At 32.6% G+C, this 18,439-nt stretch overlaps 1 protein-coding gene across 4 annotated transcripts in view; it reads left to right on the plus strand.

Moving 5' to 3' along the window:
• The window catches only part of Brinp3 (BMP/retinoic acid inducible neural specific 3), a 432,918-nt gene that overhangs the window by 4,354 nt on the left and 410,125 nt on the right, over nt 1–18,439 (plus strand). For 3 of the 4 annotated variants that reach the window (NM_173121.2, XM_017598680.3, XM_017598682.3), the window contains exon 2: nt 17,091–17,376. In NM_173121.2, the coding sequence (NP_775144.1) occupies nt 17,141–17,376 (236 nt within the window). In that variant the 5' untranslated portion in view covers nt 17,091–17,140. Of the gene's footprint in view, nt 1–6,704; nt 6,786–17,090; nt 17,377–18,439 lie in introns of those variants that run through there. The other variant, XM_039090416.2, reaches the window with a different exon arrangement.

The following is an 18,439-nucleotide window of genomic DNA, read 5'->3' on the forward strand; positions in this document are numbered from 1 at the left end:
ATTGACGTGGACTTCTGAATCAATATTTTTTTCTGCTTGTGAGGCTCACAGATAAAATATTGAATAAGTAAGAATAATTGCTACTTTCGGTTGGAAAACTGCAAAGTTATAGTACTTTTCTTAGTTTGAAGCAAATGGTAGTTTTTACCACACAAGAGAAAGCCATCAACACATTTCAATTTGCCAATTTTTTTTTTGCATTTTAGCCTTTGGAGTTTGTTGTAAAAGAAAAATACTTATTATGTCTCTATGTGGATGTTTTCATCTGTATTCAACTTTAAATTGATGGGGAATATACTTATATGAAATATTGTTTAAGTCATAATCTAGCAGTGAAATATACAGGGTATCATTCAAGGATCAATTTCATTTACTTTTGACCAGATTAGGTATTATTTCATCCTCTCATAGGCTATCTTGTTTTAAGAAAAAGTAACATAATTGTATAAATATATGATTTATAAGTTATAGTACCTGTTGATTGTTTTCAACAGAAATGATTGGTGTACAACAGCTAAGTAGATCAAGTCTAAGTCGAAAGAGGTCTTTATATTAAGGTGTAGATAGGCCAACCTATGATATAAACATGCACATACCACCCTTACAATTAAGACTGGTGTGTTATTAAATGCAGTATAATTGTTTTCTCAAATAGTTCTTCACAGAAGTCTTCTGCAAGAGGGAGAAGAAACATAGTTGGGGACTTTTATAACTTTTATTTCTTACTGTTAGAGATTATTTTCTTATTATTTTTCAAATGTGAAGACACTGGTTAGAGCAGGAATCAAAACATTTTATTAATATAGAATATTGAACTTAATATCGAAATATTTCCAGCATAAATGTGACTATGATAACAGTATGTGACAAGATTAACATAAATCTATTTTTTATAAAAGAAAAGCCCGTGTGTGTTTGTAATTATGTTCAGGATTTAGGATCAGTGATATAATTTTCAAAGACTCTTTCCATTATCTTGCTTCCCCTCTGAAGAGGAAGTTCACAGGAAAGGTTGATTGTTGGTAGACTTTCTCCTGTATCTCCACTTTAGTTCTACCTCACTTATATTGTCCTAAGAAGACTTGTTCCCATCAGTTTTAATTTATTTTTCTCACTTCTCACAAGAATAAGAGAGAGGAGAGAATGCTTTCTAAAGGCATGCCAAGATAAAATTGAGAGAAATTAAAGGCAAACATGTTGCACAAATATCACGATTCATCCACTCAAAAGATTTCCACAGCTTTGAATTTCTAAGTCTCAACATAGTGTTATAACTTCCTAAGAACAAAGGCTGACTTCAGTATTTTAATGTGACTATGAAGTAGTCCAGGTCTATGGTGTACCAACTGAGTTTTACTATTATTCCCCTTTTAAAGAGTAAAATACCAAAATTGTTGAGGCCCCACAGCTATGGCTTCATTGACAGCATATTTACCTGGGATTTTATATTTTTATAAAAGTCAGACACTTTTAGAAAATGAGGCTTTTAATTGACTGCCTTCTTGCTGTCAATTAATGAAAGAAAATGCTGATTCTTAGTGGATTTATATTTATTCGTTTGATAATGTTCATCCTCAAATGAAATAAAAAGTATTTTCATATAATAATATTAAAGTAGGAAAAACTAAAAATTGAATTTATAGTCTCTTTTATATATTAATAGTTTACTAAGATGAAGGCAGATGACACCTAACAGTCAGTGCATTAATTTAGTAACTACTTGGTGAATTTCTCTTAGACAACTTGGAGTATTTTTCTGAACAGTATTACAATATATAATTCTGCATATTATATTATTTTATGACTTTGACATTTAAATTCCCATTGATGGAAAAAGATAGAAATACTATTTTCTGTTTTAATATTTTTGTTTTTAATAACTCATGTTAATTGCTTAAATGATAAAAAAGTATAACAATGTTTATTCTGTTCTATGAAAAAGAATTGAGTCTCTGAAGTTGAAATTTAATCTGAGTACTAATGGACTTTCCATTCAATCAATACCTGAAAGGTTTAGTTAGAAATAGTTCATGGCTTTCTTAATGGTACCAAGTGGCAAAAATAACCCCTCACAATGGTCTTCAAATATAATTGACATTTACACTTTCAGGCTCTTATATCTTTTTCAAGACTATTTGGTGATCCATAAAGAATATTTGTATTCAATTTCTACCAAATATTTCTATCTTATTGAAAGGGTTTCACTGACAATTATTTTATGTTATGAATCTACTGTTCTTAATAAAGTTTAAAGTAAATAAGGGAAAGAGTTTTCAAGTGGCTACTAATTTATATTCAAAGTAACAAATTTTCATTCTTTAACAAATGACATAAGCACAATTGTGGTCCAGTAACAATTTTATTTTTCACAAGGATTAATTTACATAAATAATACATTTGATGGATGTGTTACATTACTACATATTTCAGGATGAAATTAGTGTGTTGTTTAGATGTTTATTTTCAATTAATAAAATAGAAATTGAGATGCAGAAAGTGACATATAATCTACTTACTTGAGAATACACCTATTCTAAATCTATTATTTTCGATCTTAATTTATTATTTGTAAAAGTTTATTATGCCTACAGTTTAAAATACACTTATCTGTAGTCTGACCTATTTTATAAATTATTTTAAGTATTGTTTTAATGTATAAACCCTAATTTGCCCAGATGCCTTAAGAGCACCCAAAGTATAAAAAATTCTCCTTAATAGTCAATAAAGGAACTATCATATTATAGTTCCAGCAAATTAAATCTATAAAATACACATTTATTGATTGGATTAATAAATATATGAACATTACATTCAAATGCATTATAGCACTATGCTATGTAAGAATTATTCTCTCATAATGGTGTGTTTCATTTAAATTCCATTATAGATTTACTGTGAAGAAATACAGATAGACTTATTCTTCCTGAATTCTATATCAGCCAACCTCATCAGGATTGAGCTAGTTTTTATTAACTTTTCTGGACTCCTGCATCTTGTTAATTTTCAAATCTATCTCTAGAATATTACACTATTAAAAAACAATCTAGCCTTGGAAAGAACAGAACTGAGTAAGCATACACTTTAGACTGCTCAGTTTCAAAGAGTGGCCAGTATGTAACTTATATTTTTTTCTGTAGATTCACTTTAATATTCAAACAGAAATTTTATTTAAAATATGTTGCATGATATTCACAAACATAAGCTATTTTGGGGAAATATGTGTTTGAATATTATAGGTTTATTTAGCTGTCATATTTAAATATCACGTTTTTAATTGTTGTATTGTTGGTGGTGGTGATCTTTTGTCCCTTTTTTTTGCCTTAAATCCCCTAATTCAGGAAGCCAAAGCTAGGGGATCACTGTGACTTCAAAGCTAGGTAGCCTAGGATACACACAGTTTTACCCCAGTTTCAGATATGAACTGAGACCACGTCTGAGAAAATAAAACTAAATAAAGCAAAATAAATCAGGTTTATTCTAGTTGTTTATTATTGTGTAAAATTGGATACATGTACACTTTGAATGCAGGAATCTTTGTGGCTAATACAAGATGTACTAATTAACACAAGGCCTTCTATCACGGTTAATGTAAATATATAACACAACTAATGCAATTGGGAAGAGTTTGGGGTAGGTGATGAACTCAAGAGTCTATTGTGTCTTTAATGCGTAAAACTCCTCATGGTTTAAAACATAAGCTCTGAAATATAAACTCTGTAAATGCATATGGAAAAATGAAAAATAAACATTTAAGTACGAAATTCTTCTTCAACGGTTATGCCAATCACTTCAGTTTTATAAAAAAAGCCATGAAAAGTTGAATAAATGATCTTAAAAATGTGTGGCTTTCTCAACATTTTTTTGGATACCAACAAGCATCTTGGTATGTAAAGAAATTCAAGTTTACTCATTTCATTAAAATCGAATAGTTCTAACTTACAGTAATAATGTCTTATTCTCTGTCCCAACAGTTGTTAATATGCAAAGGCATAATTACAGTGTATTTCAAGAGTGTTATAGTGTTTGTAATTATATTATAGAATAATAAGAAGAATCAGTTTCCCCCAAATCATGTAGTATGTAATATAAATAAAAGTCAATTCACAGTGGCAATAGTAGCAAAAAGCAGATTCGTGTTGGTTACTGCTAATATTGCTCAAAAGGGAAGTTTTAATATAATGCCTTAACTTGTTTTTAGGTTTTTATTTTTTTTTTTTAATGGGGCTGGGGACCGAACCCAGGACCTTGCGCTTCCTAGGTAAGCGCTCTACCACTGAGCCAAATCCCCAACCCCGAATGCCTTAACTTGTATTTCAAAAATATACATCTGGCTCCAAAGATAGGGCTCAATATTTAAGAACATTTGCTACTCTTGAAGAGAAACTTGATTCAGTTTACAGCACACACACTCTGTCTCACAAGTATCTGTAACTACAGTTTAATGCGATCTGGTGCATTCTTCTGGCCTCTGTTACATGTAAATAAAACAATAATACAAGTAAAATAAACATTAAACATTAATAACTCGAATCCCCAACTAAAATATTATGATAGGATTTGTTTTGCCAACTCATAGAATGAATTCATTTCAAAGGTATCAGCCCACCATTCAAAGTCAATCCAAGATTAAATCTATCTGACTTGTTTCAAAATGTGAAAAAAGATAAGTGATTCCCATGAATGAGGACAGAGATTTAGAATACATAATGAAGAAAAAGATTCCTAGTGTATTGTTCGAAGAGCACCTAATGCAATTTTTAGAATTAATATTAAGCATTTTGTTTATTAAGTATCTTTTATACTTAACAGTGAGTTAATACATTTCTGGTTCTATACACTTTCTGCTCTCCTCTCCTTTCCATTATAACAATCCATTTCCACAAGTTTACCACAAAGAGAAGATTGCCATTATTTTAAATATAAAACACCTTTATTGAAGTACTATTTTTGAATAGTAAACTACATATTGGAAACAAATTTATTCATGTTTTATAATGACAGCAAACTTTAATATGGTGGGTTTATTTTGCATTTTTTAATCCAAACATAACCGTTGTAAGATTTAACATGTCATTGTTGAATTCATTTAAAAGATATAAAAATTTCCGGTGTGTTGAGCATAGGCTGGCATGAGAGCCAAAGACCACTACTGCCTTTATTGCATTTAAACCCATCCAGACTACAGCTAACTGAAGAATCAATTCTGATTTCAAGGAAGAGGCAGCTGCTCCCAAGAACTGTTTTGATGACCTATTAAAATACTTGTTTATCTTCAACGATCCCTAGTGTATAAGCCAAACAGAAATTTAATCTACCCATCCATCTTATACATGGCCATTTCATCACAAAACTGGTCAAAATTGGCTGACTATTTTTATTTATTGATATAACTTATTCATTAAAAAGTAGTTATTACTAAGTTAGACCTCCAGTAAGCATGGTTAAATACATTTATCTGTGACTATAATTGTGAAACAATTTCTGTTATGTTCTATCAAGTTGACTTCCAAATTACCGCTCACTGCATAACAACATAACAGAAGTATCTAATGGTAACTTCTCTATAATCATTAGACATGATTTTGTATACTTTGTTTTCTGTTTTCTGAATTTTCTTCAAATATTTGATGATTATTAAAATATGGAAGTTATCATATATACATATATTGTATGTAATGGAAATTTACATCGATTTTCTATTAATATTTACTGTATCATCATTAAAACCTAGTAACAGTTAAACTATTAGAGATCTTGAATAAATATTTGCAGTGTTGTTCTTGAAAATATCAAATTTTTCATTTTGAGGAACAGTATGCAAACAGATGTTTTTTATTAAAAAAAACTTAATTTCAGCTCAATATATTACTAACATCTGGTGATGTGAGACTATTTTATTAGCTAGTATGTTTGTCAACTAGGTCAGATACACTAGGGTTAGTGAAAAGTAAAAATATGTGCATTGCTTTTTGTCATGTAGGTGTTCAGAAGGTACTGGAGAGCACTAGATAAATTTTAAATATGAAATCCTGAATTAGTTTGCTCAGTGAAGATAGTCTCTGCTGCTTTTGTTTTTGATTCTTAACCAAGACTCTGTATTGTCAAGTTTTTATTGTGTGCATGAAGTCTTAGAAGTACAACAGAAGGGGCTGGGGATTTAGCTCAGTGGTAGAGCGCTTACCTAGGAAGCACAAGGCCCTGGGTTCGGTCCCCAGCTCCGAAAAAAAAAAAAAAAAAAGAACCAAAAAAAAAAAAAAAAAAAGAAGTACAACAGAAACATGGCTGATCTAAGTGATCTAAGAAATGGTAAGGCAGAGGATTACAAGTCTTTGTTTTCTGAAGTATTCTCAGTGCTCCTTAATCCATTAGAAGAGGTGTGATGCTTGCTTACCCATTTCATTGTTATGACTGTCCAATTCTGATATTGCAAATATATCTCTCTTTAAAGAGGATGACTTTTTAATGTTTCTTTACAGGGAAAACTCAATTGAAATATATATATATATATATTTCTATCATGTATATTAAAAGAAATAGTTAAAGAAACTTGAGAAAAAAAGTGTTAGAATTCTAACTTTACATGATTTCATTTAGTACACTTTTCAAAAGCATTCTAGATTTCTTGAATCAAGAACGTTTTAATTAGTAGCTCATTTAGTTTAATAAGTAAAATAAATGAAATACTCACAAGGACTTTCTTCATAAATTTTTTATTATAGCTAAGTATTATATGCGACATTCTGTAAGGACCTTCACCCTGTGGGATCCTGTTGTTGATAATAAAGGTATGCCAGAAGAAGAAAAATTCTCAGATCCATATTTCATGCTGTGTAAAATATCTTGGAATTACTCTGTGGAATCAGTGGAATCTGTAAATAGGAAAAAGAGAAATGTGGGCGCTAACAAATACATTGTGAATACTACATACTTAACTTTCTTTTACGTGGACAACAATTATCTGAAAGTTTTATCTGAAAACAATTGTCTTTAATTTGAAGGAGTTCTTCTACAACCTGAATAATGGTGATCCACTCAACATTTTTAAAAGCCAGATATTCCTTGAAAGTTAATTAAATTTAATATTTTTATGTATGTAGCCATTGAACACATTATTATTTACATTTTTAACAAAATAATTTCTAATTATGCAGTGACCTTTCTTTTGCAGATTTGGTAAACTCTGAGGTATTCTTGGTCCTTTGCAACACAAAAAATATTGTCTATTCAGTGACCCAATTCTAAAGTTTTCTGGCTGCATTTCCGTGTAGTTAGTCTATTACTAGTAGGATTTAGTTTAAAATAATAATTATTTCTTTTGCTGAACAAATTTATAGTAATTATTTTGCAAATTGTTTTAAAGTAACACTATTTTTAAAGCATTTCAAAATCTTTGCTGAATGACCATTGAGAATGCTAGTCATGAAAGTAAGAGCAAAATGATAATTATCTTTTGAGTTTCATAGATACTGGTAAAATACATTGCAGGAAAACATTACATAAACTTAGCCAAACTCCTCAAATTTCCATCAAAGTGACATTTATGGGACAAATTATTTCATTGATAATTTATTTTGATAAAAGTACAAAGATATGACTTTTAAGATGTAAGACTCCAAGAAAGGATAAATGGTAAAACCACCTTGAATCTTAATGTCTGCAATTGTTACTTCCACTCTGTTCCTGCACATATATTCTTTTAACCTTTATCTTAAATTGTCTTCTGTTTCACTGTTCTGATACTAGAATATATTAATTTTAATATATTACCAGTTGATTCTAAAGTTCTTCATGACACTTGTTAAAAAATGGTAAGGTATTACACAAGGGCTCTTTTAATGGGATTTTATAGTAAGAAAGTAATGTTTGATTCAGTTCTTAATAGAACAAAAAAAACCCCAGAGGATTGTGGTAGGTGAGTCAGTGGATGGTAAAGGAGCAGCGGGATGATCAGATGAAAGATGTTTGCTTAAAACATTCTTCAATGTTCGTCCATAGTGATGAGACATCACATGGAAAGTCCAAGACTAGGAACCCAGACATAAATATACTTTCCCTCTATGGAAAGTCCGGATTCTGCGAAAGTATAGGTAGCCCACAATGCTTGCAGAAAGGAAAGTATCAAACATAATGTAAGGACCTATAGAAATACATTTCAGAGAAGGCAGACTGGAGTCAGATCCAGAAAAATATCTTTATCACAGCATTCCTCATATTTCTTTAGTTTAAAAAAAGCAAGTCATTTAATTTTATGTGTATGACCGTTTTACCTGCATGGGTATGTATATACACTTCATGCATTTCTGGAGCTCATGGAAGTAGGAGAGGGCCTCAGATCATCTTGAGCCAGAGTTATCAGTGGCAAAGGGTCACTATGTGTCCTGAGAACAAATCCCACATTCTCTGGCAACAGTAACTCAGACTTGTAATAACTAGAATCCTCAACTACTCTTTTAAAATTAGAATTGAGTCCAATTAAATCAAAATTATTTTCTTAACATCTATTTCTGAACAGATTTCATTTGACTGTTGTTCTGTAGCTCCTTATGATTCCATTATTAATTTTACTATTTTTAATATGCTCAACCATGCTGAAACACCCATTATTTAAGGTATCTGGTAGCACAAATGGCTTTCACACTTTGTGTTTGTAAGACCATTTTCTCATGTGCAGGACACTGTTAAGGAATGAAACACACCTTCTCTTCATTCTTCCTAATCAGTCCTACCATTAGGCAACGGCATTTAATGCCCTCTTTATTGGTAGGACAAGATTGTATTGACAGGATCAAGCAGGAGATTACTTCCCTCTGCAGCATGTACTTCCCACAGGAATACTCACCCTCATTAGGACGGAAAGCACTTAGAGCTGTAATTCAGAGGCACTGTGTTGCCTTCTGAGTTAAAATAAATAAGTAGTAAGGGCCCTCTGGAAAATCGACGCTTACCAAAGGTAAATATATAAGATACACCCTTATATAGGCAGCTTCAACCTATACAATGTGAGTAAAGTGAGAAAATTCATATTCTAAAGTGGATGGGAGAAACACCAGTTAAGGACTTATAAAAATACAATCTAGAGAAGCTAGACCGGAGTCAGATCTAGAAGAGTATCTTTCTCACAGAATGTACAAATGCAGAATAATATAGAACTTGTAGATTAAACAGAGTGGGAATCTCTAGCATCAGAAGACACAGTGAACTAGTCTATAAAGTTGGGGGAAAGAGTCAAAGTCAGCATATCATCTAAAAATTTACTATGTGCAAAATAGCATGTACAGGGTTAGGAGTCACAGGGTGAGCTAAGCAAATGCTGACAAGAGTCTGTATGAGGAATAGATGAGAAACTCTATGAAAAGGCTATCGCCAGAATGCTGAAAATGTTTAAAGACTCCTGAAGAATCAATCTTGTATATCCTCAATTTATCAATCTAGTATATTCTTAATATTAATATTTGTAACTTATGTTAAATATATTTGCTAAAGAAAGTTATCATTTTATGCCAAAGGAATTTTAATTTCAATGTTCTGTCCTGATAGTTTTATTTGGTCCACAAATTACGAGTCTAGTTACCTTGATGACTATTGGGACAGCTTTCTGTTTGCGATTTATAGCTCTTCTGCTTTAAAATTTCACAAATACATTCCAATTTTTGAAAAACTTTATCAATGCAAAACAAATTAAAATTTTCTGTAGTTCTCATTTATGTCAAAGATACTGGAATCATTAGTGTTAGAATATGCCCACTTCTACATATTACTGTGTGATACTTCTAAGAAAATCACACAGATCAAGCGATCATTCTACACACCCACTAAAATGAAGAGAAGAAGGTAGTCCTGTATGTGTGTAAAATGTTGTAAAAGAGAAAAGATTATAACATATTCATAAATTCATTGTGTTAATAAAATGAAAATAATCTAGTTTATTTCACCAGTTTACAGTTCATCACCTTTCAAAAATCTCATATCCAGTATAAGTAAAAACAATTTTAGGGTATTTTAAGTCCAAACACTATCATTAGTATTTCACTAAAGCAGTAAATAAATGTAACCTCACAAACCACTAAGACACAAAAACAAATGCCAGCAAGCACACACATGTAGAAGAAAAAGCAACATGCACATACACAGAGAAACTTGCCACTTTATGCTTGTATAGGCATGTGGTTTTCAAATTTTAACATTTCTCAGTATTTGCCCCAACGCTGATTCATTTATTACAAACCTCATTTTTATAAAGAATACTCTGAGAAGTACTAACCCATACCACATTGTATATTTTCCCAAGAGGAAAATAAGAGAATATTATGTCATATGAGACAGTTCAGAAATTGTTAATTTGGCTGAGAAAACTCTGTAAGGAGCACAGTATTTCGTCAGTCCAATTTTTTTTTTCTCCTCCTTAATTATCAAGTTTATTCCAAGTTATCGATCCTTATAAACTTTCAAAGGAAAAGGAATGTTAAGCTTTCAAGTTTCACTCCTTGTTTTATTATTGTCGAAGTTAAGAGTGGCAACACAGTGGAATATGCATGCAGAGCCTCACTGAGATCTATTCTTGGTTGTTCTTGAAAATAATCTGTTTGATGGTAACACCTGTTTTTTTTAATCAATAGAAATTATAAGGAAAATGGCATAGTCAAAATGTTTCTTGTGTTCTCGGATCATGATAACATTCCAGATCTTGATATGCCTCTAAGATGGTGTTGTTTGGAATATTTGATCACTTTTATACTTGTATCAATGATTTTTAATACCAAGACTGTTTTGCTTGTGGCTGAAGTTGTGTGTGTCTTCTCTGCAGTTAAAAGACCTTCCTGATATAGCGAGGAACTAGGTTCAGAATAGAAATATTCCTGTAGTATATTCCTCGTCAGAGAAGCAGTATTCCTAGTCACGAGTGACCTACAGCCATCTACAAATTATCACATTTTGCACATTGTAGATGTGAGCATTCTAGACAGATCATAATACTCATCTGTATGGCTTTCTAGATTATGAGCTATATACCACATTGAAATTAAGCAATCTCTGTTCGGGAACATCATTGAAATATTAGAGCTAAATATATCATTCTTAATTCATTATTCATTTCTTATGAAGTTATATACTTAACAGACATTTGTTTCTGAGTCACTGTTTATATAATATCCAAAAATTAAACTACATTTACGTATTATATAAACTATTTAATTCTTAGAATGTTATAGATACATTATTTGACTCTACATTTTAAACATCTTCTATAAGTGAATATATTTTGTAAACATGTGTTTTTTTAAATCAATATATCACTCGAAGGTCTGTATATTTATTTTATATTTTCTGCAAACTTTCACATTGCTAAGCATAGAAGCAAACGCTGTGGAATAGTGAGCTTTAAAAGCTTCTCTAGGGCCTTCAATAATATGTGATCTTTCCCTGGCCTTTTACTGTTCCTTAAAATTTATGACTCTGTATGTGAGTTGGGCAGCAAGGTGTAGGGGAGAGAGAAAGAGAGAATGCGTGAGTGAAAGATGTATTTATTATACCGTACTTTCAACTCTCCTTGGGTTTTCCCATGGTTGAAGTTAAGTAGGAAAGTTTGATGGTATTATTTTGTGAAAATATTTTGTGTATGAGCAAAAGTCAACCTTAATGAAAAAATATATTTTATATGGAGAAATTATATAGTTGCCATGTTGTTTCCAAAATAATAGTTATTACTTAGCATCTTGTAAGTTGATGAAAAATACATTGCAGTGTCAAAGATGATACTCTTGGATATGGCCCACCAGTTGATAAAAGAAAACAAACAAAGAAACAAACAAACAAACAAACAAATCCACACGTTCAATCGGTGTTACCAGTATGTTCGCTGGAACATGCTTAACCTTAAAGAAAACTGAATCCTTCCCCTCCCACACTCTTTCCATAAGCCATTGCAGAGAATCATACTCTGGCCTCCTTATTAAAACTTTTTTTAAAAATTGGATATATATTTTTATTTTACATTTCAAATGTTATCCCCTTTCCCAATTTCCTTTCTGGTAACCCACTATCCCACCTAATTCTATGACAGTGCTCCCCCACCCTCCCACCCACCCACCCACCCACCCAGTCATTCCTGCCTCCTGCCCTGACATCCTTCTATACTGCGGCATCAAGCTTTTAAGACTTCTCTTCGATGGCTTCCTGCCCAGGCTATTCATTTGGAGAAAGGGAGGGTCATCAAAGAAGCCTTCTATGTCCCTCTTTCTCAACTGTGAGTCTGCAATCATTGATAAGAGTGCAAAAGTAGCTTCCTTGATGAGAAATCCTTAACATTGGGTTTTATATTCGTACTTTCAGTCATATTAGAAATTCAATATTAATATCATGTAAAATGCTTATGGTATTTAAATTTTGTGAATTTCTTTTTTTTAAATTATTTATTTTTATTAGTTAATCATTTTTTCACAGTCCAGACTTCATCCCCTACCTGGTCTGTCCCTACTCCTGACCGGTCCCCAACCCATACCTTCACCCCCCTTCCCCTGTCTCCAAGATATCCCCACCCTACTCCCTGGGGTCTCAAGTCTCTTGAGATTTAGGTTAGACGAGGCGGTCATCTGTTGTTGCATGGTTGGTGCCTCAGTGTCTTAGATATCTACGGGGTTCTGGTGAGTTGACACTGCTGGTCTTTCCCTGGGACCGCTCTCCTCCTCAGCTTCTTCCAGCTTTTCTCCAATTCAACCACAGGAGTCCCTGGCTTCTGTCCATTGGTTGGGTGCTCATATCTGCATCTGACTCTGCCAGCTGCTTGTTGGCCCTCTCCGGGGCAGCCATGTTAGGCTCTGGAAGCACATTACAGCATCAGAAAGGGTCAGGCTTGGGGCCTGTCCTAGAGCTGGATCCCAATTTGGTCCTGTCATTGGACAACTTTTCTCTTGTGCTCTTCTCATTTTTTGACCCTGAAGTTCCTTCAGACAGGAACAATTTTGGGTCAGAGCTTTTGACGGTGGGATGGCAACCCCATCCCTCCATTTGATGTCCTGTCTTTCTTTCTGCTGGAGTTGGACTCTACTACTTATGCCTCCCCACTGTAGAGTACTTCATCCAAGATTCCTCCCTTTGAGTCGTGAGAGTTTCTCCCCTCCCAGGTCTTTGGTACATTCTAGACAGTCCCCCCACCAAATACCTCGTGAGGTTGCCTGTTTCCATTCTTTCTGCCGGCCCTCAGGGCTTCTGTACTGTTCCCCACCACACTCCATCTCACGTACAGTACCCGACCATGTTCCCCTCCTCACCTCCCTATCCCCTCTCCTACCCAGATCCCGCTGTCCCTGTCACTGCACCACCCCACCCCAGTAAGTCCATTCTTCTCCATCCCACGTGGGATTGAGGCATCTCACTTGGGTCCTTCAGCTTTTCAACCTTCCTGAGTCCTGTGGGTTGTGTCCTGAGTATTCTGAGCTTTTGTGGCTAATATCCACTTTTTAGTGAGTACATACCGTGCACGTCCTTTGGGGTCTGTATGCATTTTATATCCTTATTTTACATAAACTTAAGGTATTGAAAATGGAAGCAGGATCACAGAGAGCTAAGGAGGAATTGTTAGTGTCTACTTGAATGTCTGTAATAGGCAGTATAGTATTTATTATTATTATTATTATTATTATTATTATTATTACTATTCATTATGCCACATATCATTTTAACACGTTTTGCAGCATAGATTTTTTAAAAGCTTTGAGATTTTGCAAATATATTTAGAACACATAACTGTCAACATACAGTATTATATGAAAATGTAATTTATAAGAGTCTTACAGGTAATACATATTTTTTAAAAAGTGAGAGTTTCAGTATATACTTCTTTTTTGTTATAGAAAGGACATCTTAACAATATGAACTATAAAAATACATATCACACTATAATGCAGTCTTTTTCAATTTGATTTTTATGTTATCTTCTCTTTTTCTTCATTTTATTTTATTGTTCTCTTTTCCAAAAACAAAAGCAAACAAAAGAACCCAAAAACAATTAAAGGTTCTAGAAAACATTGTGCATCAACAATTGACAATTTTTTTTCCATTTTTAGTCAGTTAGTTTCATAGTTTTTCACAGTGAGGTCAAGATCACTTTACAGCTTTTTTTAAATCTAAGGAAGAAACTTGATTATTACCTTATTGATTTTTTGATTATTGGATCCTGAAATAGTCCATCTACTGTAATACATTTATTCTCAGATATTATCTGCAACTGTCCCAGAAAACAAAGGGCAAAGCAGCACTATGTAATACTTTGGAAACTAAGTCATAAAGACATATTTTATAGAAGGATTGGTGTGGTCTAACATTCAGTCTAATAGGGAAAGGTCAGTGAGGTGTGCCCAGCTCAAGTGAGGAAACCAAGGCACAATGGCAGCTTCAGAACTTACGAAGATGTTGCCACGGCCATCATGAATTAAAGCCAGGTCCTTTTACTAAACCTGGACTGCCCAGATGCTGGAAAATGTTTCTTGAAGAAGTTGAGCATTAATTTTTGGTGCTTTCATAGTATCATTTTTCAAGTTATTAGTCACTCAAATCATTTTTGTTTATATATTTTCAGCAGATTTGTCACAAGTATAATTGTTAATCAGAAGGCTCTGAAAGAAAGTGAAACTATAGATTCTTTCAAATCAAAATAATTTCCTTTCATATTAGATATTAAATACACATTCAAAACAAATAATATCTTTAAATGTATGTTCTGAGTTCATTTGAGAAATACAAATTCTTATTGGGAAATTTAAAAATCCAATTCTTTTTAAAAATAGAGTAGAAAGTCATGAATGCTTGCCATAGATGAAAAATATTTGTTTATACCAGGAATATTACACCATATACTACAAACTAATGAATGCAGATTAACAGCAAAGTAATTAAGATATATTCCCCATATAAGTGAGATAATGTGTAAATACATTAATTTTACCCAAGACATTTGGAAGTTGTGAACTGATTGATTTGACAGTGATGTCTATAAATTAGCAATTACTATGAAATAATTCACGTATGTTCCTACCTCTATCATACCCTGTAAGACCTAGTAATGAACTGCTTTAAAAGTACTTCTATGTGATAATTTTCTATGGTTACAAAAGGGTTTTTCTTAATTAGCAGAATGGAGCTATTTAATGAGATTGGGAAAGTCAGCATATTTTGTAGACACATCTGTAGAGTTCACTATTGTGATCCAGGTCAGGTGGTTTTGTTATTGCTATTAGATATTTTTAGTTACAAATTATTGCTAAATAGCTCTTTTATCAAAGCAGCTTAAGATTAAAAGAAAATATGGGGAGATGCAGCTAGAAGAGTAAATTAAGACTATCAAATTCCCATTTCAAGGAAAAAGACACACAAGCAATTAAACAGTACTTTACTCACTATTATGAATTTTGGTTATGTTATGAAAAGTTCTTCTGGCTAAAATTTTTGCACCAAAACTTTCTATTCATGGCAATGTGAACTCTTTATAATGTCATTTAAAAAAATAGATGAGAAAGAAAACCAAATTCAGGTAGAATATGTTGTGTTTAATACATAGGCATTATGCACTATCTGCATCCTGGCATGAAATTATTTGTAGGATTACACACTGTGGGTAATATCTGGGAATATATGTCTCTTATTTTATTCTTGGATGGGTATAATATAATGTATTTAGTTTCAAAGTTTGTGAATATTCTATATTATTTAGTTACTGTGTTCACAAGAACTATATACATTTATATATGGCTAAGACACCATATATACGTGGATCTTTTAAATCCTCAAAAAAGAATGCAATTATAATTTTCCCAGCGATAAAGACAAAGGTTTAAGTAAATATGAAAAATATATTTCTGTACTAATGATTTCCCTTCTTATTCTATCATAAACATTGACCTATCTGCTATTATCTTTCTATATACACATGCTTGATCGTGTACAGATTGTGTATTACTGTTTTCTGAGTAATTATTTTATTCCAAATTTATAGATTATTTACATATTATCTGAATAATTTATTTCAAATGCATTTCTCAAAACAGCTAAAATAGCTAGGTTTAGTGGTACACACACTAAAGAAACAAGAGACAGAGACAGACAGAGCTGGAGGCCAGCCTGTTCTACATAGATTTTTGTCTCGAAAACAAAACAAACAAAAGCAGATCCCCTGAAGTAATTATGAGAGCTGGTTATGGCTCAATCAGCTGAATTGTATTCACTCTCAAAACTAACTAACTAACTAACTAACTAACTAGCTAACTAACTAACTAACCAACCAACTAACTAGCTAACAGCTTAAGCCAGGAATGGTAGCATGCACATACAAAAACCCAGCACTCTTATGAAGAGAAGAAAGACAGAGAGGGGAAATCCAAAAAACCCCTAGGCAAGTCTTACCCGCATTTGTACAGAATAGCCTACCTTAAAAAAAGTGGAAGGCATTAAGAACACATATTTGCGGTTGTCTTCAAAGTTCACACTTGCACGTTGGCTCATGTATATGTGTATTCAGACACATTAATGCCACACACACATATACACACTATATCTATCTACATCTAGCATATATCTATATCTATATCTATGTATCTATATATTTATGTTTATATATAAAACAAACATATAAAATAAATTTAAAATAAAATATCAAATATACCTATTGTCAAAACTTATGTGCTCATTTATCTGCTTCATTTAATATAAATTTTATATAATTTTATATAATAATAAACAGATATAATTTTTGTTATATAGAATTTTTGCAAATACGTTAGCAGAAAAATAAATATTTACTCAAGTTTATTATTGCTTAAGACATTTAATGAATAATCCACTGGATGGCATTGTTATGACATGGCCTGTAATTTACTTAATAATTTTACTTTCTATTGAAGTAGAAATTTAGATACAAAGTATAAAAAATATATAGCCCTGAAACAAAAGTTAACTGATTTTCTTCTTATTCAAGTCTGCTATCCTTTAATTAAAAAACATTTTAAGATGCTATCTAAGATAAGAAAAGCTTGCCAGCTCAGCAGCTCGGCTGATGTGTTCTCTTGCAGGGTAACTAATTGCTTGTGTTTTCTGTCTAGGTGTTGAAGGAAAGCTGAGAGGATGAAGGCTCTAAGTCCCCAGTGGAAGCATGATATGGCGGCGCAGAGCTGGTGCTGAATTGTCCTCTCTGATGGCTCTATGGGAGTGGATAGTACTGAGTCTTCATTGCTGGGTTTTAGCGGTTGCTGCTGTCTCTGACCAGCATGCCACAAGCCCCTTCGACTGGCTCCTCTCTGATAAGGGACCCTTCCATCGCTCACAGGAGTACACAGATTTTGTGGACAGAAGCCGACAGGGATTTAGCACAAGATACAAGATATACAGGTATGAAGGGAAGGCAATTACATATACCACACTTGGAGGCTGTATGTAAATAAGGGCTGTTCCAATGGAAAGTTACAGAAGGGTCACCGATGAGTAATGTCCACAGTAATGCTTTTTTACCATTTAAAATTGTTCTTGTAGGTGTGAAAAGTTATTAGAAAAAAATGGGTATCTGGATATGTAACTCTTTCCAATTTGAATATATAAGCCAGTTGTCTTGCAAGCCACTTCTTATTATATAGCCTGTACTTTTTAAATTACTTAAAAAACACTTTTATTAGTTTATGGCACACTTCTTCCCCCAAACGGGAATCAAATCTTGTACTTGTCACTGAGAAATTTTGTCAATTTATCCTTGTTTACAAGAAAGTAATAGTATAGTCTTAAACTTGAAGAAAAAGCAAAAGTATTAATATAAAAGAACACCAGACAGATGGATATGATAGCAAACAAAACAAAAAAGTCTCAGATGTGTTCGCTAACATTTACCATTTTTTTTCTAAATCTGAAGTCTAAGTATGCTTAGACAAAAGAAAGTCATATATTGAAACAAGCAAGAGCTTTTTATTCCCACACAGCCCAGAGATTCCTTTGAACAGATGATGTACTAGGGGTCACTTTAGTGAATTATGTCATATCCTTATTTGCCATTAAGAATGTTTATGGCAATTATTGCTTTGGATTGTTTCTTTGAGGAAGACTTGGTAATTCCCAATTCTTTGCATTTATGAAGAATAAAATTTAGCTTATCATGTTTTCTGTCTGTGACTACCCAGAAAATGTTCTATAAATATTTTATTTTATCCAGTATGTGCACCAGAGGGCAGTGTGTTTCAGGTCTGTGCATAGTCTTTTATATAGAATTAAGAAAAAATTTATAAACCTTATTTGCAGATCAGAGTTGCAGAAGATCAAAGTATACACGAGTTCCATTTATTTTTTTAATTTTCCCTTAAAAAATTGCCTTAGATCACAGAAAGTACTAGCATGTCTAAAAACAGGAAAAAAGCCTTATTCTGAACCTTTAAGCAAAGTGACATGTATTAAAAACCTTCTGTCTAAA

The sequence above is a fragment of the Rattus norvegicus genome, chromosome 13, assembly GCF_036323735.1.
Source record: "Rattus norvegicus strain BN/NHsdMcwi chromosome 13, GRCr8, whole genome shotgun sequence".
Lineage (NCBI taxonomy): Eukaryota > Metazoa > Chordata > Mammalia > Rodentia > Muridae > Rattus > Rattus norvegicus.